At 43.9% G+C, this 23,551-nt stretch overlaps 1 protein-coding gene across 1 annotated transcript in view; it reads left to right on the forward strand.

The window, feature by feature from the left end:
- The window catches only part of LOC109870511 (KH domain-containing, RNA-binding, signal transduction-associated protein 2), a 124,380-nt gene that overhangs the window by 85,286 nt on the left and 15,543 nt on the right, over window positions 1-23,551 (forward strand). The window contains 4 exon segments of the mRNA XM_020461035.2: window positions 2,408-2,554; window positions 11,439-11,569; window positions 16,453-16,598; window positions 16,601-16,650. Of these exon segments, the coding sequence (XP_020316624.2) occupies window positions 2,408-2,554; window positions 11,439-11,569; window positions 16,453-16,598; window positions 16,601-16,650 (474 nt within the window).

The raw sequence follows: 23,551 nt of genomic DNA on the forward strand, positions 1-23,551 counted from the left end.
TGATATTTCTCCATTTCTATTAAGATTCAAGATTATAAGAGAGGGATTGATGGGTGGTGACATGGTGAGAACTCCACCTTACCCTCGGATAGGCTTGGTGGAATTTTGTTCATATTGCTTACACGTATCCAATCCTCTCAGATCTCCACAAGTGTCTAGGGTGTTGGTTGTGTCGGACAGGGCCTGGGTATCACAGCTCCTCACTCAGAGTCCCAAAAAATGACTAGCTGTCAAATCTAAATGGCTTATATTATTATTTTATTTAATTCATTCCTCACCTTCCTCCCAAAACACATTGGGGTAGAGGATTGAAGGTTCCTCACCTCGTGCCTCCTCCTCCAATGTACTTTGAAAGGGAGGTGAGGAAAAAAGGACAGAGGAAGCAAGGATTTGACAGCTAGTGGGTGGGCGGGTAAAATACTATATTTAACCATAAAGAAAGCATGGTGATACAAAAGTCTGACTGCCTTTCTTTTTAAAGTTGTGTGTGTGTGTGTGTGTGTGTCTGCCATTTGAAAGCTTTAAATACCAAAAGGGTTCAAATAGACTCCAGGGTTAATTGCTGCTCATTACTGCCATCTAGTGGAATTAAAGATGCTGCCACATACAATTCAATTGAATTAAATAGGCCTTTTTCTGAAACGTTGATAAGTACCCCCAGGACCGTTGTTTATATCTGTGAAAGCACATCTCTGATTGTCAATACTGATTAGTTTTAGGCCTGCATAATATACAGTGTCATATATAGTTCCATGATATTCCCTATAATAAAATGTTATACACATTTTGGAATAAAAAATCATGAGCTGGTGCACACCCAGAAAAATGATTTTGTGTGGAGGTGCTGACTAACGGTGAATAAAGTATGAAAATAAAGAGTTTGGATACAACAATTCAGTATAAAAGAGAAATAATCTCCACAATATATTTTTTTAATGGGCCTTTTCCTGTAATGATGACTCAATCAGGGACCGGTCCTCAGTGCTGAAATAGAGTCAGCATCTGCTGATGACATGAACAAGGGGAACCTGATCAGTAATCCTAGATCAGCAATGCTACTCTGAAACACTTGGTGAATACAGACCTAGATCTTCCCTACATTTGAGGTGTGTGAGCAGGCATGTAGCAGGCAGGAGAAGGGTGCAGGGAGAGGAGTGCACTGCAGATGTGTGTGTGTGTGTATGTGTGTGTGCTGGCCTGGTCAGTCATGTGTACGTCATCTCTCTGTAGCCTCAGGCCTTTTGCTCTTAATCTGAATCTCTCAGCCTGCTTTTGCCTCTTCATTGTCACTCTGTTGAATGATGTAATTCTCTGACTCCTCCATTGACCTCCTATTCTGAGCCCTCAACAGACAGAATAGCAAACCCAGCAGAGCCACAGTACCCCGATTTTCTGAAATGACATTGTTAATATGAACATTGTAGACTATGATTAACAAGGGAGCTAGGGTATATCAGTTATCTAACCATTTACAGTCACAGCAGTTCATTAATAGGTTGATAAACATTGGCATTGTTGTGATCTTATCTTAAATATAAAATGGAGAAATATCACAATCTTGTAATTAAGAGACTAATTAATAGCTTTTAATAGATTGCCTGATAGATAGTAGATACATAGAATGAGGTGAACAACTATTTTGAAGGCACAGGAAGTGTTGCCTGTGCATTTGGCCAATGACAAGCATTCCACCAGTGGAGGCTGCTGAGGGGAGGACGGCTCATAATAATAGCTGGAATGGAGGGAATGGAATGATATGAAACAAATCAAAACGTGGTTTCCATTCACTCCATTCCAGCCATTATTATGAGCCGTCCTCCACTCAGTAGCCTCCAACACTTTCCACATTTAACCCCACCCACTTGTGAAAATCTAAATATGACATTTGTTTTTGTTGTTGCTTTGTTTATATCCAAAAAATGAGAACATAAAACAAGTAATTTCTCATTATTATTATTATTCCTTTTTAACTGTCCGTTTTCACGTTGCCGATTGCTCCGTTTTAGCTCAGAAAACAATTGGTCAAAAAGTACATGGGCCGTTAACACATAATTCAAGTTTATAGTATCTTGTTTATAATGTAAACCAAAACCTTCAATATGATTGAGCCACAGCTTCATGGTGTAAATCCCAGTGGGTGGTTCCAGCCTGACAGGCTGGCTGGCATGCAACAGGGACGTCTCACTCCCAACTTCCCCAATGCTTGAGGGAGGAAGTCAAGACATGCTGATGAGATTTAATTTATTAATAGGCAGCTGTGGGCAACAAATGATTCTTGTTAACCCTTCATGCTTCACTTGATATATCCATCATACCAACTGTACTGTGTGATATCACTTTCACTTTCTCCTTTCAGACCCGACAATAATACTTGACCTGATTTTTTTCCTTCTCTTTTTCTCCTCAGGAAGAAGAGTTGAGGAAAAGTGGAGAGGCCAAGTATGCCCATTTGAGTAACGATCTCCACGTTTTAATTGAAGCCTTCGCTCCTCCCGGAGAGGCCTATTCCCGCATGAGCCATGCCTTGGAGGAGATTAAGAAATTCCTAGTTCCAGTAAGTTCGTTTAAACCATTTCATTTACTCTAATTGTACATTGAGATGGGTCGGTGCACCTCTGCTCTCGTGGATTCCTCTACCGGGTCTTATTTGCACTTTCAGATGTAATTGAAAGTTGCTACAAGGTTAAGCAAGTGATTAAAACAGCTCCAGACAGACTGATTGAATGTTGGAAGGTCGACACTGACACATTTTGTTACAACCCCAACTGAAATCTCTCAAGAATGACAATGTAGTACATTTTTCACATAACTTGCAATATTTTCTGGATGGTTGCTATATTACATTTTATATATTACAATTTCCTCTGTACCCCCCCCCCCCTCCATCTACCTAACGAGTGAGTTCATGTATTCCACAATTAACAAGTGTGGTATAGAGCAACTCGCAAGGCTCTGCCGACATTGAGCCTACAGCAGTTAGCAGTAATTAATGTGCATACTGTATAGGCATGCTGAGACTGAGCTGTAAATATGAATAAGGCTTTGCAGCGTCTGCCAGTCCCTCAGGTAGAGAGGCTGGATGAGTCTCCTCATGGCATTCCGTGTGCCTCCCCCTTCCTGCCGTAGGTTTTACATCACAGAGTATATGCTTAGCTGGATATGTTTCAGCTTCGGCAGCTGCACTGATCAGGTCAAAGTACCCCCCCAGCTCAGTCAAGACTATATTTCAAATCTCCATTATGTTCATAATGGCCACCCGACTAGAATTGCAAGTAGAAGGACACTTGTGTCTACCCCTGAACAATGTTCCCTCTAAGCTGCAATGCAGAATTAATATCAGCCTGGGCAGAGAAGCACGAGATTGAACTTCATTCAACTTTCTAGAGTTTTCCCCGTTAGTTAATACTATCAATGGTACCCTTTACAGTGGGATTTGTGATCAAATCAATGCAACATTAGCCACCTTCAGTGCAACATAGCGAAACAAAACGAACTATGCAATGCTTAGTATGCAAAACCATGCACAGATTTTGCTATAGGCAAAACGCATCAGAGTAGGATTCTATTGCGTTGGCAGGCACGACTCAGGCCCATACGCCATAATCAATCAGAGTTGCAGTAGGCCTATATGTAGCCTGGATCTGTGCCATTCACTTTGAACTGATATCCAATTGCGATCCAATTTCAATCTTGTCTCATTGCTGCAACTCCCCAAGGGGCTCAGGCGAGGCGAAGGTCGAGCTCTGAAACATGACCCGCCAAAACGAGCACTTTAACACCCGTCCGCTTAATCCGGAAGCTGCATGTAGGAAACACTGTTCAACTGACAACCGCGGTCAGCCTGCAGGTGCCTGGCCTGCCACAAGGAGTCGCTAGAGCACAATGAGCCAAGTAAAGCCCCTCAGGTCAAACCCTCCCCTAACCCGGACAACGCTGGGCCAATTGTGCAACGCCCTATGGGACTCACGGTCACGGCCGGTTGTGACACAGCCTGGAATCGAATCCTGTAGTGAAGCCTCAAGTACTGCCATACAATGCCTTAGACCGCAAACGTGCATTTCTAGACATCTTTGAAAAGTGACTCAGGTGAAAACCTTTTTTGTCTTAAAGGGGCAGTGTTGTATTTTGAGACAGGCTTGATAAGCTAAGTATAGGCAGAGGGTAGCATAATTTGTCTGATTCTCTGTAATAATGGTAAGGGAATAATTATACATTTTATCTTGTAAAGTTGTTTCTTGCATCAAACAACACAACAACATTTTCAGTCACCTCATGGATAAACAGGTTAATGTCAAGCCCTGCATGCCTTTTTCAGAAGTCTTACATTGAACACCCCACATTGGCTGCTACTGTAGGCTGAATGATAGTACAGCTATTCCCATGTTAAAATGTTATGGGATTCATTTTCTCCATTGTTTTTGATGGTAGGCCACTCTGGTAGGCCTACATTATGATCAAATAGCCACAGGGCCTAAAACTGTAACTTAAAGTGGATACAGCCTCAGTGTTAACAGTAAACGTGCGCCCTGGAAGTTGCACAGAGTTTTCACGATGTTCAAGTTTGCTCTCAGCAGAATTGAAATTTGCTCAGTGCCGAAAAGAAAATAGAGGGAACATTGCCCCTGAAATATTACAGCTTTGGCTAGGTTAGAATGAAAATATATTTGGGGGATGTATTTTTTCCCAGTCTTTTATCTCCTACATAAAGACTTGCAGTCATACAAGGTTCCAGAGCCTGATGATTAACTCACCTAAATGCAACCTGGTTGGAGGAGGAGGATTTTTTTGTTCAAATTATGTATGGAGGAGGACCAAAGTAGCCAATCCAACGATTGGCATTTTCCTTGGCATGCCCACCCATCCTGTTATTCTCTGTATTCATCTGGCAGGTTAGAATCAATGGACTTCTTCCAAAACAAAATGTCATGGTAGTCAGACAATGTGTCGTCTGATCCAGAGGGTTTTCCCCAATAGGGGCATGCGACATCTGTGAAAAGACCATTCACTGTGTGTGAGGAGTTGGGACTTGGACCACATACTTCCCCCTGGTACCAGGAGAGTAGTGATTCACATACTTCCCCCTGGTACCAGGAGAGTAGTGATTCACATACTGCCCCCTAGTACCAGGAGAGTAGTGATTCACATACTGCCCCCTAGTACCAGGAGAGTAGTGATTCACATACTGCCTCCTAGTACCAGGAGAGTAGTGATTCACATACTGCCCCCTAGTACCAGGAGAGTAGTGATTCACATACTGCCCCCTAGTACCAGGAGAGTAGTGATTCACATACTGCCCCCTAGTACCAGGAGAGTAGTGATTCACATACTGCCCCCTAGTACCAGGAGAGTAGTGATTCACATACTGCCCCCTAGTACCAGGAGAGTAGTGATTCATGCAGCACAATGTATAGCATTAAAATACACTGAACAAAAATATAAACGCAACCATTTCAATTTGACTGAGTTACATATACACAGTACATATAAGGAAATCAGTCAATTCAAATAACTGCATTAGGCCCTAATCTAGGGGCGCAGCCATGGGTGGGCTTGGGAGGGCATAAACCCACCCACTGGGAGCCTGGCCCAGCCAATCAGAATGATTCCCCCCCCCCCCACAAACAGGCTTTATTACAGATGGAAAAACTCCTCGGTTCAATCAGCTCTCCGGGAGCCTGGCCCAGCCAATCAGAATGATTCCCCCCCCCCCACAAACAGGCTTTATTACAGATGGAAATACTCCTCGGTTCAATCAGCTCTCCGGGTGGCTGGTCTCAGACAATCCCACAACTGAATAAGCCGGTGTGGAGGTCCTGGACGTAGTGCCAAATTATCTAAACGACATTGGAGGAGGCTTAAGGTAGATAAATGGACATTCAATTCTCTGGCAACAGCTCTGGTGGACATTCCTGCAGTCAGCATGCCAATTGCACGCTCCCTCAAAACTTCAGACATCTGTGGCATTGTGTTGTGACAAGACTGCACATTTTAGTGTCCTTTAATTGTCACCAACACAAGGTGCACCTGTGTAAAGATCATGCTGTTTTTTATTTATTTATTTTTTACCCCTTTTTCTCCCCAATTTCGTGGCATCCAATTGTTGTAGAAGCTACTATCTTGTCTCATCGCTACAACTCCCGTACGGGCTCGGGAGAGACAAAGGTTGAAAGTCATGCGTCCTCCGATACACAACCCAACCAAGCTTCTTAACACAGCGTGCATCCAACCCGGAAGCCAGCCGCACCAATGCGCCGGAGGAAACACCGTGCACCTGGCCACCTTGGTTAGCACACACTGCGCCCAGCCCGCCACAGGAGTCGCTGGTGTGCGATGAGACAAGGACACCCCTACCGACCAAGCCCTCCCTAACCCGGGCGACGCTAGGCCAATTGTCCGTCGCCCCACGGACCTCTCGGTCGCGGCCGGTTACGACAGAGCGCGAACCCAGGGACTCTGATGGCACAGCTGGCGCTGCAGTACAGCGCCCTTAACCACTGCGCCACCCGGGAGGCCAAGATCATGCTGTTTAATCAGCTTCTTGATATGCCACACCTGTCAGGTGGATGGATTATCTTGGCAAAGGAGAAATGCTCACAAACAGGGATTTAAACACATTTGTGCACAAAATGAAAGAAATCAGCTTTTTGTGTGTATGGAACATTTCTGGGATCTTTAATTTCAACTCATGAAACATTGGACCAACACTTTACATGTTGCGTTTATATTTCTGTTCAGCATAGCAGGCGTATCTGCACTGTCTCAGTCATCAACAGTATGGACCACAGAAGAGTTGTTAGGGAGGCGACTGGCAGTAGGGACGCTCTCGCTGGTTAACAGGGTGCAGTACACCACAACCCACCAACCCCCAATGTAAGAATGCTGAAATACTGTATTTCACTGCAATGTCTGATTCCCCTTCGTTTATACGGGAATATTACCCCCACTATTATCTAAAAGTGAAACATGGATGAAAAATCTTCTGAATGTTTTTAAATGATATTGTTTATCAGGTATTTTGGTTGTCATATTATAGTGGGGAATTGAGCCTCTTTTTTTCTGCCAGTGTTTCATGATCTTCTCTGGAAATATTCTTACAACCGGAGCTTAATCACAGTGTTTTCTCCAAGTTGTCGCCTCCTGGTTCAGTTGAACGCATTTTGCCACCAGTTTTCATTCGGAGGCTAATTAGCCTGACCATCCAACAGCCTCTATAGTGATCCCATCAGGCTAGCCATTACATCTATTCATCGCCAAATATATTTATTTCCTGAACCAATTTAACCCCATCAAGCGTTGGCTATGGGCAAACTGGTGCAAATGCAATACAATTATTTAACTTGAAGCTATTCAAGACATTGCTTGCTGTTTTGCAGAGCAAATCAGACTTTGAATTTACTTCATTCACTCGCTAGAATACCGCCATTTCGATTACGTCTGTTTGTACACAAGTCACTGTCAATCAGGTAATGCAAACATTTTACATGCAATGTATCACTGTTTAAAAGGAAAGACATGAATGAGTAAATCTCATTGACATCGCAAACTTGGTCTGTGGGACGATGTTAGCGTTTCCTTTTCAGTGTCCATAAGTGATCTGAATTCTGTGCAGTCTCTCTGCTGTGTGCTCTGTTGTACACCCACCGACTAAATAGAATACCATACCACCACCACAGGACTCCTTTCCATACCACCACCACAGGGCTCCTTTCCATACCACCACCACCACAGGGCTCCTTTCCATACCACCACCACCACCACAGGGCTTTTTTTCCATACCATCAGAATGAATAAATACATCATACATCACTCAAGATCTGCTTTTAAATTAGCCTACATCCAGGGTAGATGGGTCTTTAGGGAGAAGGAGACAGAGCCCCTACAGAAAACCTGTCTTGTCCCAGTTGCTTTAAGTGGTAATCATTCAAGTCTGTCTATGGCATCTGTTATGCTACATTTATGCCTCAACTGATACAAACCTGGAATATATGTATGTAATTATATACAGTGCCTTTGAAAAGTGTTCAGACCCATATTTTGTCATTTTTCCCCCCTCATCAATCTACACACAATACCCCATAATGACAATGCAAAAACAGGTTTTTTAGAAATGTTTGCTCATTTATTTTGACTATTTTCTACATTGTAGAATAAACTGAAATATCAAATTTACATAAGTATTCAGACCCTTTACTCAGTACTTTGTTTATAGCATTGAGTCTTCTTGGGTGTAACGCTACAAGCTTGGCACACCTGTATTTGGAGAGTTTCTCCCATTCTTCTCTGCAGATCCTCTCAAGCTCTGTCAGGTTGGATGGGGAGCGTTGCTGCACAAATATTTTCAGGTCTCTCCAGAGATGTTAGATCGGGTTCAAGTCCGGGCTCTGGCTGGGCCACTCAAGGCAATTCAGAGACTGTCCCAAAGCCACACCTGCATTGTCTTGGCTGTGTGCTTAGGGTCATTGTTCTGTTGCAAGGTGAACCTTCACTCCAGTCTGAGGTCCTGAGCGCTCTGGAGCAGGTTTTCATCAATAATCTCTCTGTACTTTGCTCCATTCATCTTTCCCTCAATCCTGACTAGTCTCCCAGTCCCTGCCGCTGAAAAACATCCCCACAGCATGATGCTGCTACCACCATGCTTCATCGTAGGGATAGTGCCAGGCTTTTGGCAAACTCCAAGCAGGCTTTCATGTGCCTTTTGATGAGAAGTGGCTTCCGTCTGGCCACTCTACCATGAAGTACTGATTGGTGGAGTGCTGCAGAGATGGTTGTCCTTCTGGAATGTTCTCCCATGTCCACAGAGGAACTCCAGAGCTCTGTCAGTGACCATTGGGTTCTTGTTCACCTCCCTGACCAAGGTCATTCTCCCCCGATTGCTCAGTTTTTGCCGGCGGACAGCTCTATGAAGAGTCTTGGTGGTTCCAAACTTCTTCCATGTTTTGGTACCCTTCCCCAGATCTGTGCCTCGACACAATCCTGTCTCTGAGCTCTACGGACAATTCCGTCGACCTCAAGGCATGGTCGTATCTACATGTAGATTCATATCTACATGTACATACTACCTCAATCAGACCGACTAACCTGTGTCTGTACGCTACTTTTATAGCCTCGCTACTGTATACAGCCTCACTGCTGTTATTTTTCACTGTCTTTTTACTGTTGTTTTTATTTCTTTACTTACCTATCGTTCACCTAATACCTTTTTTGCACTATTGGTTAGAGCCTGTAAAGTAAGCATTTCCCTGTAAGGTACACCTGTTGTACTCGGCGCACATGACAAATGAACTTTGATTGGATGGTTTTTGCTCGGACATGTACTGTCAACTGTGGGACCTTACATAGACAGCTGTGTGCCTTTCCAAATCATGTCATATCAATTGAATTGACTACAGGTGGACTCCAAGTTGTAAAAACATCTCAAGGATGATCAATGGAAACAGGATGCATCTGAGCTCAATTTTGAGTCTCATAGCAAAAGGGACTGAATACTTAATTAAGTAAATAATGTATTTCTGTTTTTTATTTGTAAGACATTTGCAAAAAAAATTAAGTCTGTTTTCACTTTGTCATTATGTGGTATTGTGTGTAGTTTGCTAAGGCTTTTAAAAAATCTATTTTAAAACATGCCTGTAATGTAACAAAATGTGGAAAAAGTCAAGGGCTCTGAATACTTTCTCGTAGGCACTGTTATACAGTACCTGTCCAAAGTTTTAGATACACCTACTCATTCAAAGGTTTTTCTTTATTTTGACTATTTTCTACATTGTAGAATAATAGTGAAGACATCAAAACTATGAAATAACACATATGGAATCACGTAGTAACCAAATAAGTATTAAACAAATCCAAATATATTTTATAATTGAGATTCTTCAAAGTAGCCACCCTTTGCCTTGATGACAGCTTTACACACTCTTGGCATTCACTCAACCAGCTTCACCTGGAATGCTTTTCCAACAGTCTTGAAGGAGTTCCCAAGTATGCTGAGCACTTGTTGCCTGCTTTTCCTTCACTCTGCAGTCCAACTCATCCCAAACCACCTCAATTGGGTTGAGGTCGGGGGATTGTGGAGGCCAGGGCATCTGATGCAGTACTCCATCACTCTCCTTCTTGGTAAAATAGCCCTTACACAGCCTGGAGGTGTGTTGGGTTATTGTCCTGTTGAAAAACAAATGATAGTCCCATTAAGCGCAAACTAGATGTGATGGCGTATCGCTGCAGAACGCTGTGGTAGCCATGCTGGTTAAGTGTGCTTTATATATATATACAGTATATATTATGAATCAACTGGGGTGCTTGTGAGCAATGCCTTTTTGTACCCTTTCTTGAAGTTACAGTAGATATGAAAATAATGTACCTTAATTATCTCATGCCATATGATGAGCATAAAAGCTATATGTTTGTGGTATAAAATACATTTGTTTATGCATGATATTGTAAGTTAAATAGATCAAATGTGTGTCATCCACATCAATCAGCAGATTAAGCCAAGTAGAGGTTAAATTCTGTGCTCAATGCCACCTCTCAAATTTGTTTTAGCCAAGCTTTCTTTGCAAACAAGATGAGGATAAGTGGTTGGAGGAAATGAGGCCCATCTAAGCACGTTGACAAGATAATAAAATATCTTTGATCCAGTCTGTTATCTGGCCTGTGATTCAGATCCTTGTCATGTTCAATGATTGGCTGGGAAAAACATACACACATACGAACATACGAATCAAGACACAGCAATGCGATATTTACACGAGGACAATGTTATTGCCGCTTTCAATATGGCCTCCCAACCCTGTCTTAGTGCAACTGTAAGTTTTTTTCCCTGGTTCCTTACGTGACTCTCTGAAAATACTGGGGAGGTGAAAACCCCGCAGAGTTTTGAAAACCCAGATGCTGAGTGCCTAATAAAGTTGTTTTTACCCATTAAGCCCTTTTATATGATAATAACAACAATAATTATTATTATATATAAATATAGATCAGTGGCCCACTTGAGGGAGGAAGAACAGAAGCCGGACATGATGTAGCTAACCAAGGCCATGGACCTTGAATGACTAGTGGGGTAGATACATTAACTTATAAGGCATTAGCTATATGTTTATGCCTCATTGAAAGTGTTACTAAATTTCCACTCTATTTTTCTGTATGGATGTGTTATGGAGGACAGTCTGGCGTTATCTTTTGAGACTGACTATATATCCTTGCTTCTCCCCTCGTCTATGTTCTAACAACTGTCAGCATACTGAGACTTGTTCCTCTACACTACTCTGACTCGAACATCCTCTAAATTAATATTCCGTGTTAAACTAAATCATGAATTTCCTGTGCATATCAGGATAATTCTTTATTTTTGGAGAGCTTTGCCGCAGTTGCGAGCATCTGTTGCGGTCCTAAGACAAATGTCCTGGTTTATTTAATGTGAGGCCTGTTGTATTCTGTTCCCACAGGACTACAATGATGAGATCAGACAGGAGCAGCTGAGGGAGCTCTCCTACTTGAATGGAGGATCAGAAGACACCAGCAGAGGGAGGACTGTACGTGGGCGGGGCTTACGACTGGCTTCCACCACAAACACACGGTACGTATGTAGATTTCTACCATTTGCCAAGATGAGCCATGTTGATTATGATCCACTGGTTTGTTGGTCTCCATCCCAACTCATTAATGGTCATTGATTGGGCTTGTGTGTGTGTGTGTGTGTGTGCATGTGCATGTGTGTGGTTTTGTTTCGTATCCGTGTGAACTCTAACTGCGATCATATCTTGGCTTCATTGCGTTTAATACTCATACCCCGTTTGATGAATGATTCGTCATTTGTTTCAAGCACATATAGTTAATTATTCATGATGTAACGTTTTCATAATTAATGTAATCTTTTTTTTTAAATCTCAGACATGACATACCTCATAATTCATATTTTATACATCTACCCCGACCATGTCTTCAGTGTGACAGTCGCTCAAGGATTTTGAGTGTACAGTGATGACTTGCACTATTCTACCTCAGCTGGTAATGAAGCTTAAACACAGCCCCTCTTCTCATATGATTCTGATTCTGCCCATTTAGAATCACCACCATGTCCCTCCCCTGATTCACTCCTTATGCCTCCTCGATAAGCCATTACTCTAAATCTCCATGAGAAATATGCATCGGTAATGTGGCTGTGATTCTCTTTGGAGTCTTTGTATTTTCCGATCATAAAGGACTGCTAGCTTTAGTGAAGGATCTGCAGTGCCAGAAGATTGTATCTTCTGCCTCCTCCGTCTTGATAGTGTTAAAATGTCTGGATATTCTCCAGATGTAGACAGCTTTATGACCTTAAGTCCACCCTGAACTCCCTGTGGTGCTCCTCTGGCCCTTCTAGGCAGTAAAGAAGAAAGCACCTCAGCATCTGTCTCCCAACACCCTAATTTCAGCTCAGACACACCAGGGCCCATTTGCGAGTTGTGTGCACAGTCAAATAGCTATTTGTGAACCCTAAACATTATAGCCTCCCTTGCTGGGATAAGCACAGGGAGTCAGAGGGTCATTTCCCTGCCAAGACGCAGGTGTAACGGCGTTCTTCGTTTGTAGAAAGAGAGTCGGACCGAAATGCAGCGTGGTGGTTACTCGTGTCTTTAATGAAAAAAGTGACGGTACATGAAATAACGAATAAATACAAAAACAACAAACGGAACGTGAAACTTATTACAGCCTATCTGGTGAACACTACACAGAGACAGGAACAATCACCCACGAAATACAAAGTGAAACTCAGGCTACCTAAATACGGTTCCCAATCAGAGACAACAAGAAACACCACGGAAGCCCAGTACTGAGAGGAAGCCCAGTATTGAGAGGAAGCCTAGTACTGAGATGAAGCTCAGGTAGGTAGTAGGCTCCGGTAGATCCTGGCTGGCTGGCGGATCTGGAAGATTCAAGTTGACTAGCAGATCTGGAAGATTCTGGTTGACTAGCAGATCTGGAAGATTCTGGTTGACTGGCGGATCTAGCTGCTCTATGCAGACTGACAGCTCTGACTGCTCCATGCAGGCTGACAGCTCCTTGCAGACTGGCAGCTCTTTGCAGACTGACAGCTCTGACTGCTCCATGCAGGCTGACAGCTCCTTGCAGACTGACAGCTCCTTGCAGACTGGCAGCTCCTTGCAGACTGGCAGCTCCTTGCAGGCTGACAACTCCCTGCAGACTGGCAGCTCCTTGCAGACTGGCAGCTCCTTGCAGACTGGCAGCTCCTTGCAGACTGGCAGCTCTTTGCAGACTGACAGCTCTGACTGCTCCATGCAGGCTGACAGCTCCTTGCAGACTGACAGCTCCTTGCAGACTGGCAGCTCCTTGCAGACTGGCAGCTCCTTGCAGGCTGACAACTCCCTGCAGACTGGCAGCTCCTTGCAGACTGGCAGCTCCTTGCAGACTGGCAGCTCCTTGCAGACTGGCAGCTCCTTGCAGAGTGGCAGCTCCTTGCAGACTGACAGCTCCTTGCAGACTGGCAGCTCCTTGCAGACTGGCAGCTCCTTGCAGACTGGCAGCTCCTTGCAGACTGGCAGCTCCTTGCAGACTGGCAGCTCTGGCTGCTTCATGCAGACTGACAGCTCCTTGCAGACTGGCAGCTCCTTGCAGACTGACAGCTCCTTGCAGACTGACAGCTCCTTGCAGACTGGCAGCTCCTTGCAGACTGGCAGCTCCTTGCAGACTGGCAGCTCTGGCTGCTTCATGCAGACTGACAGCACCCTGCAGACTGGCAGCTCAGGCTGCTTCAAACAGGCAGGAGGCTCCGGCAGCGCTGTAGAGAGAGAAGGCTCTGATAGCGCTGAACAGGCGGGAGACTCCGACAGCGCAGGAGAGGAGGAAAACGCTGGCTGCGCTGAACAGACAGGAGACTCCGACAGCGCAGGAGAGGAGGAAAACGCTGGCTGCACTGAACAGGCGGGAGACTCCGACAGCGCAGGAGGGAAGGAAGGCTCTGGCTGTGCTGAACAGGCGGGAGACTCCGACAGAGCAGGAGAGGCGAGGCGCACTGTAGGCCTGATGCGTGGTGCGGGCACTGGTGATACTGGAGCGAGGACACGCACAGGAAGCCTGGTGCGGGGAGCTGCTACCGGAGGACTGGTGTGTGGAGGTGGCTCTGGATAGACCGGACCATGCAGGCGCACTGGAGCTCTTGAGCACCGAGCCTGCCCAAGCTTACCTGGCTCGATGCCCACTCTAGCCCGGCAAATACGAAGGGCTGGTATGAACCGTACCGGGCTATGCACCCGCACTGGAGACACCGTGCGCTCCATAGCATAACACGGTGTCTGCCCGGTCTCTCTAGCCCACCGGAAAGCACAGGGAGTTTGCGCAGGTCTCCTACCTGGCATAGCCATTCTCCCTGTAAGCCCCCCCCCCAATAATTTTTTGGGGTTGTTTCTCGGGCTTCCTTGCCAACCGTGTTCCCTCGTATCGCCGGCTCCTATCTCCTGCTGCCTCTGCTTCCTCCTTGGGGCGGCGATATTCACCAGGCTGAGCCCAGGGTCCTCTTCCGTCTAATATCATCTCCCAAGACCAGAAGTCCTTATATCGCTGCTCCTCATGATTAACAGGGAGAGTTGGCTCAGGTATGACTCCTGACTCTGCCACTCTCTCCCTGAGCCCCCCCCCAATACATTTTTGGGGGTGACTTTCGGGTTTCGCACTGCGCCGCCGTGTCTTTCTTTTCTCCAACTCCATTCGCCTATAGCCCTCTTCGCACTGCTCCAGCGAATCCCATGCGGGCTCCTGCACTCTCTCTGGGTCGGCCGCCCACCTGTCGATTTCCTCCCACGTCGTATACTCCATGCCATCCAATACGTCTTCCCCTTTCCATTCCTCCTTTCGCTTCTCCTGCGGTCGCTGCCTGTAACCACGCTGCTCGGTCCGTATGTGGTGGGTGATTCTGTAACGGCGTTCTTCGTTTGTAGAAAGAGAGTCGGACCAAAATGCAGCGTGGTGGTTACTCATGTCTTTAATGAAAAAAGTGACGGTACATGAAATAACGAATAAATACAAAAACAACAAACGGAACGTGAAACTTATTACAGCCTATCTGGTGAACACTACACAGAGACAGGAACAATCACCCACGAAACACAAAGTGAAACTCAGGCTACCTAAATACGGTTCCCAATCAGAGACAACAAGAAACACCTGACTGATCGAGAACCGCCTCAGGCAGCCCAAACCTAACTAGACACACCCCTAATCAGCCGCGATCCCAAATACAACAAACCCCAATACGAAATACAACACGTAAACCCCTGTCACACCCTGGCCTGACCAAATATATAACGAAAACACAAAACACTAAGACCAAGGCGTGACAGCAGGTTGACGTTCTGGAGGCAGAACTGAGCAATTTCCGCCAGATGGGCCAACTGCAAAGTCAAAATTGGCTAAATCGTTTTAAAAAAATTATCAAAACAAAAATGTGCTTTTTGGTCTTAATTTAAGGTTGGGGTTAGGCATTAGGGTTACCAGTGTGGCTAATGCTAGGGTTAAGGTTAGGGTTAGGTTTAAAATCTGATTGTATAACTTTGTGGTTGTGACTGCACTGCAGAGCTGCCTCCAGTACATGAGTCATCCCAATAAATGCCAACCTGCTACCAGGGCTGCCTCCAGTACACGAGTCATCAAAATAAATGCCAACCTGCTACCAGGGCTGCCTCCAGTACATGAGTCATCCCAATAAATGCCAACCTGCTACCAGGGCTGCCTCCAGTACATGAGTCATCCCAATAAATGCCAACCTGCTACCAGGGCTGCCTCCAGTACATGAGTCATCCAAATAAATGCCAACCTGCTACCAGGGCTGCCTCCAGTAGATGAGCCATTCCAATAAATGCGAACCTGCTACCAGGGCTGCCTCCAGTACATGAGTAATCCCAATAAATGCCAACCTGCTACCAGGGCTGATTCGGTATGTGAGACAGATGGACATGAGGATCCTCTACAAATGCAGGTAGAACCGGTTTCCCAGGTCCTTGGAATAACAGGGCAGTGTCCGAATGAATGGCTTGTCAGGGAGAAAAGTGATATGATGACTGTCTGCTTCAAACATCAATATGACTGTATCTGTCCAAGCAGAAAATGTTATGCTTCTCCTCCACGTGACAACCCTTCAGCTTGTGACCACCACCAGTCTGTATAATATCTGCCCACATTAGAAACAAGTGTTGAAACCAGCTACCATTCCACTTTTGCACATAGTTGTTTGAAATCAAGAAAGCAGCATTTCATTTCCACATTGGATAATATTTTCGAGATGCGATCAATACCATAGTGATGGTAGTGATAGTGATTTTTTGATCTATGTTGTTCAACATACAGTACTCAGAGTATGCTATGATATAAATGTCCTTAACTCACAAGGGACAATATCAATGTTCGAGATGGCCAGACTAAGTTATATCATGCTGTGATCTCATCAATGTTTTGTTTTTTAAACAGGGCACGGGGTGGTGTGGCCCCACCCCCTCCACCAGTCAGGGGGGCAGCTGTACCCAGGGGAACAGTGGGTAAGCGGAGTGTCCTGCCACAAGCCACATTAACGAGAGGAGTACCTTCTCCCAGGGCCAGGGGAACACCTGGCAACACCGGTACAGACCCCCACTGTTACCCATCACACACGACTCATACGACGACTACGTAAGTCTGACTCACTTTTCCCCACTTGTAATGTTATATGTTGAATACGTACAGTGCTTTCAGAAAGTATTCATAGCCCTTGACTTTGTCCACATGTTCTTCATTTACAAAGTGAAATTCAAATCGATTTAATTTGAAATTGTCAACAACAACAACAATCTAATGAAAAAAGTATTCAACCCCTTGAGTCAATACATATTCAAATCACCTTTGGCAATGACTACAGCTGTGTGTCTTTCTGGATAAGTCTCTAAGAGCTTTCCACACCTGGATTGTGCAGCGTTGCCTGTTATTCTTTTCAAAATTCTTCAAGCTCTGTCAAATAGTTTGTTGACCATTGCTAGACGACCATTTTCAGATCTTGCCATAGATTTTCAAGAAGATTTATATCAAAACTGTAACTCGGACACTCAGGAACATTCATTGTCTTCTTGGTAAGCAACTCCAGTATAGATTTGGCTTTGTGTTATAGGCGATTGTCAAACTGAAAGGTGAATTCCTCTCCCAGTGTCTGGTGGAAAGCAGACTGAATCAAGTGTTCCTCAAGGAATTTGCCTGTGCTTAGCTCTATTCCATTTATTTTTATCCCCAAAAAACCTCCCTAGTCCTTGCCTATGACAAACACACCCATAAAATGAGCCACCACCATGCTTGAAAATATTACCAGTGATGTGTTGTGTTGGACATGCCCCAAACATAGGATTAAAGGTTCATTTCTTTGCAGTATTGCTGTAGTACCTTATTGCAAACATAATGCATGTTTTGGAATATTTTTATGCTGTACAAGCTTCCTTCTTTTCACTCTATCAGTTATGTTAGTGTTGTGGAGTAATACAATGTTGTTGATCCATCCTCAGTTATCTCCTATCACAGCCGTTAAACTCTGTGACTATTTTAAAATTCCCATTTGCCTCATGGTGAAATCCCTGTGCGGATTCCTTCATCTCCAGCAAATGAGTTAGGAAGGACCCCTGTATCTTTGTAGTAACTGGGTGTGTTGATACACCATCCAAAGTGTAATTAATAACTTCAACATGCTCATAGGGATTTTCAATTTCATAAGTGCCCTTCTTTGCGAACCTCCCTTGTCTTTGTGCTTGAAATTCACTGCTCGACTGAGGTTATGGTTTTTCATGTTCGCTAGCTGCGGATATACATTACCTCATTTTCCTATTAGTTGACACGTTAGCTGGCATGTTAGGGTAGTAGATGCCTGCACAGTGGAGCTCATATCATGAGTCGGATATTTGTTTACATAGCCGGTTAACAAGTTTCGTAACTAAGAGAGAGAGAGAGAGAGAGAGAGAGAGAGAGAGAGAGAGAGAGAGAGAGAGAGAGAGAGAGAGAGAGAGAGAGAGAGAGAGAGAGAGAGAGAGAGAGAGAGAGAGAGAGAGAGAGAGAGAGAGAGAGAGAGAGAGAGAGAGAGAGAGAGAGAGAGAGAGAGAGAGAGGAGAGAGAGAGAGAGAGAGAGAGAGAGAGAGAGAGAGAGAGAGAGAGAGAGAGAGAGAGAGAGAGAGAGAGAGAGAGAGAGAGAGAGAGAGAGAGAGAGAGAGAGAGAGAGAGAGAGAGAGAGAGAGAGAGAGAGAGAGAGAGAGAGAGAGAGAGAGAGAGAGAGAGAGAGAGAGAGAGAGAGAGAGAGAGAGAGAGAGAGAGAGAGAGAGAGAGAGAGAGAATCCATAGAGCATGTCAGAGATGTATGGGTAAGCCACTTCTCCAAACTTTTTGGCTCTATTACAAAGAATAAAGAGCAAAAACATATACATGATCAAATACAGATCTTAGAATCAACTATTAAAGACTACCAGAACCCACTGGATTCTCCAATTACATTGAATGAGTTACAGGACAAAATAAAAACCCTCCAACCCAAAAAGGCCTGTGGTGTTGATGGTATCCTCAATGAAATGATCAAATATACAGACAACAAATTCCAATTGGCTATACTAAAACTCTTTAACATCATACTTAGCTCTGGCATCTTCCCCAATATTTGGAACCAAGGACTGATCACCCCAATCCACAAAAGTGGAGACAAATTTGACCCCAATAACTACCGTGGAATATGTGTCAACAGTAACCTTGGGAAAATCCTCTGCATTATTATCAACAGCAGACTCGTACATTTCCTCAATGAAAACAATGTACTGAGCAAATGTCAAATTGGCTTTTTACCAAATTACAGTACAACAGACCATGTATTCACCCTGCATACCCTAATTGACAACCAAACAAACCAAAACAAAGGCAGTCTTCTCATGCTTTGTTGATTTCAAAAAAGCCTTTGACTCAATCTGGCATGAGGGTCTGCTATACAAACTGATGGAAAGTGGTGTTGGGGGTAAAACATACGACATTATAAAATCCATGTACACAAACAACAAGTGTGCGTTTAAAATTGGCAAAAACACACACATTTCTTCACACAGGGTTGTGGGGTTAGACAGGGATGCAGCTTAAGCCCCACCCTCTTCAACATATATATCAACGAATTGGCGCGGGCACTAGAAAAGTCTGCAGCACCCGGCCTCCCCCTGCTAGAATCCGAAGTCAAATGTCTGCTGTTTGCTGATGATCTGGTGCTTCTATCAAATAACCAAGGAGGGCCTACCGCAGCACCTAGATCTTATGCACAGATTCTGTCGCCCTGACAGTAAACCTCAGTAAGACCAAAATAATGGTGTTCCAAAAAAGGTCCAGTCACCAGGACCACAAATACAAATTCCATCTAGACACTGTTGCCCTAGAGCACACAAAAAACTATACATACCTTGGCCTAAACATCAGCGCCACAGGTAACTTCCACAATGCTGTTAACGATCTGAGAGACAAGGCAAGAAGGGCATTCTATGCCATCAAAAGAAACATACATTTCAACATACCAATTAGGATTTGGCTAAAAATAATTGAATCAGTCATAGAGCCCATTGCCCTTTATGGTTGTGAGGTCTGGGGTCCGCTCACCAACCAAGACTTCACAAAATGGGACAAACACCAAATTGAGACTCTGCACGTAGAATTCTGCAAAAATATCCTCCGTGTACAACGTAGAACACCAAATAATGCATGCAGAGCAGAATTAGGCCGATACCCACTAATTATCAAAATCCAGAAAAGAGCCGTTAAATTCTACAACCACCTAAAAGGAAGCGATTCACAAACCTTCCATAACAAAGCCATCACCTACAGAGAGATGAACCTGGAGAAGAGTCCCCTAAGCAAGCTGGTCCTGGGGCTCTGTTCACAAACACATACACACCCTACAGAGCCCCAGGACAACAGCACAATTAGACCCAACCAAATCATGAGAAAACAAAAAGATAATTACTTAACACATTGGAAAGAATTAACAAAAAAACAGAGCAAACTAGAATGCTATTTGGCCCTACACAGAGAGTACACAGCGGCAGAATACCTGACCACTGTGACTGACCCAAAATTAAGGAAAGCTTTGACTATGTACAGACTCAGTGAGCATAGACTTGCTATTGAGAAAGGCCGCCGTAGGCAGACATGTTTCTCAAGAGACGACAGGCTATGTGCTCACTGCCCACAAAATGAGGTGGAAACTGAGCTGCACTTTCTAACCTCCTGCCCAATGTATGACCATATTAGAGAGACATATTTCCCTCAGATTACACAGATCCACAAAGAATTCGAAAACAAATCCAATTTTGAAAAACTCCCATATCTACTGGGTGAAATTCCACAGTGTGCCATCACAGCAGCAAGATTTGTGACCTGTTGCCACGAGAAAAGGGCAACCAGTGAAGAACAAACACCATTGTAAATACAACCCATATTTATGCTTATTTATTTTATCTTGTGTCCTTTAACCATTTGTACATTGTTAAAACACTGTATATATATATATAATATGACATTTGTAATGTCTTTACTGTTTTGAAACTTCTGTATGTGTAATGTTTACTGTTAATTTTTCACTTTATATATTCACTTTGTATGTTGTCTACCTCACTTGCTTTGGCAATGTTAACACATGTTTCCCATGCCAATAAAGCCCTTCAATTGAATTGAATTGAATTGAGAGAGAGAGAGAGAGAGAGAGAGAGAGAGAGAGAGAGAGAGAGAGAGAGAGAGAGAGAGGGAGAGAACGTGTGGAATGGGAGTCGTGTATTTATTATGGAAACCCCTGATTAGAAAGAGAGTATGAGTACACTGTGTTTGAGAAAAAGTAATAGGGGAAGGAAGAGAGAGACTGTGTGAGAGGAGAGAGAGATGATGTTCCTGACTACAATTGTATAATATTTGTTGCTCCTCTCCTCTCCATCTGTTACTATGTTCCTCTAGGTCAGTGAAAGAGAAGGAAGTGATGTCCATCTGTTACTATGTTCCTCTAGGTCAGTGAAAGAGAAGGAAGTGATGTCCATATGTTACTATGTTCCTCTAGGTCAGTGAAAGAGAAGGAAGTGATGTCCATCTGTTATTATGTTCCTCTAGGTCAGTGAAAGAGAAGGAAGTGATGTCCATCTGTTACTATGTTCCTCTAGGTCAGTGAAAGAGAAGGAAGTGATGTCCATCTGTTACTATGTTCCTCTAGGTCAGTGAAAGAGAAGGACGTGATGTCCATCTGTTACTATGTTCCTCTAGGTCAGTGAAAGAGAAGGAAGTGATGTCCATCTGTTACTATGTTCCTCTAGGTCAGTGAAAGAGAAGGAAGTGATGTCCATCTGTTACTATGTTCCTCTAGGTCAGTGAAAGAGAAGGAAGTGATGTCCATCTGTTACTATGTTCCTCTAGGTCAGTGAAAGAGAAGGAAGTGATGTCCATCTGTTACTATGTTCCTCTAGGTCAGTGAAAGAGAAGGAATTGATGTCCATCTGTTACTATGTTCCTCTAGGTCAGTGAAAGAGAAGGAAGTGATGTCCATCTGTTACTATGTTCCTCTAGGTCAGTGAAAGAGAAGGAAGTGATGTCCATCTGTTACTATGTTCCTCTAGGTCAGTGAAAGAGAAGGAAGTGATGTCCATCTGTTACTATGTTCCTCTAGGTCAGTGAAAGAGAAGGAAGTGATGTCCATCTGTTACTATGTTCCTCTAGGTCAGTGAAAGAGAAGGAAGTGATGTCCATCTGTTACTATGTTCTTCTAGGTCAGTGAAAGAGAAGGAAGTGATGTGAAGAGTCACAGCTCAGCAGCAAAAGGCAGGGAGGAAGAGGAGTTACAGATGATTGGGGGGATAGAGATGTTGTGTGAGGAGAGGGGAGAGAGAGAGGAGAGGAGAGGATAACGAGAGGAGAGTGGAGGTAGAGAGGAAGAGGAGAGCACCCGAGAGAAGAGCATACGTTTCCATGGCGTGTGTCTGCCCTAAGTCCCACCATTCACCCTTGCAGCACACATACTGGGCCTAATGTGACACTGGCAGGGGTTTTAGAGTTGTTTTTAAAAGTGGTAGGAGCTTATGTCTGTTCCAGAGTTTGTAATGGATTAAAACAAGAAAATGGGAGGGGTTGACCCTCTTGACCACTTGAGGAGTTATTTCAATGTTGGACACAGGCAGAAAATTGTGAAACTATGTGTTTTGGGGAACAACATTTCCATTTCCATCATAAATGGGTACATTGTGTGGGGGAACCTGCAAAGGCCCCTTCCCAGAAACTGCAGGTGCTGGTCCCTGAAGGTATCCAAAATGCAGCTTGTGCATTCACTTTGTGATAGGGCTACATTGGCAGGAAGAGGGGAGACCGGAGTGTGGTACCAGGATGTGGCCCGAGTTGTAACTCATTTGAAAGCAGGTGAAGTTTGAAGGCCACAAGAGAGGGTGTGTGGTGTGCATGGACGCAGGGCATAGTGTGTTCTCTGCCACTTTGCAGGATGGAGCCGTGCTTCCAGTGTAGATATAGAGGTCTATAGAGCCTGTCTGCATTCCTTATTTCTCTAACTATTAGCTTACCTGTGTAATATTGACATAAACTCAGAATCACTTGTTTTTCAAACATGGTCCTGTTTTATCAATTGCTGTGCTGAACAATGGACAGTTCATTACCTCTGTCAAATGTCTATGTAGCTTAAAGTTACGTGTGTATATAAATGTATTGTACATTTACAATAGGCTTCCATCTACAGAATACAGTACATACAGCCTAATTATATATACACTATTTTAATAGCAGGACACTGTAAAGTCCATTATCTCCATGAAGAGTATGAATTAGGCTGCTTGAGAAGGTTTGAGTCCTAAGCAACCTGCCTACACATTGTTGGAAGTACAATAGACCAACATACATAGGTCAAAGCTGTGTGCTGGACAATCTTGGTAGAGCATGGGTGAAATACGCATTGTGGTGCTGGAAAACCTTGGTAGAGCATGGGTGAAATACGCATTGTGGTGCTGGAAAACCTTGGTAGAGCATGGGTGAAATACGCATTGTGGTGCTGGAAAACCTTGGTAGAGCATGGGTGAAATACGCATTGTGGTGCTGGAAAACCTTGGTAGAGCATGGGTGAAATACGCATTGTGGTGCTGGAAAACCTTGGTAGAGCATGGGTGAAATACGCATTGTGCTGCTGGAAAACCTTGGTAGAGCATGGGTGTAATATGCATTGTGGTGCTCATGAATTTCCCTTTTTTTTTGCTTCAGACCAGTGTCTACTTCTCACTTAAAACATAGTTGTTTGTTTTTAATAGAATGGAACAACGATGAAGCATAGACTTTAAAGGGTAGACTTTTTTTTTTAAACACAGTTCATTCAACCCCATCCTTGTTGTGGGCAAGTTGTTTTTAGTTCATATAACTGAAATCACATTACCACTCGATTAAATAGAAAAAATATGTACTTTATAAAATATAATGATAATGAGTACGTGGCCTACAGATGAAGAACAATTTTAAAATGTTATATAAAATAAATCCCTCCCATTTCGGGACTTTCAAAGGTGAACAC

This window comes from Oncorhynchus kisutch, linkage group LG25 (genome assembly GCF_002021735.2).
Source record: "Oncorhynchus kisutch isolate 150728-3 linkage group LG25, Okis_V2, whole genome shotgun sequence".
In the NCBI taxonomy this organism is placed as follows: Eukaryota; Metazoa; Chordata; class Actinopteri; order Salmoniformes; family Salmonidae; genus Oncorhynchus; species Oncorhynchus kisutch.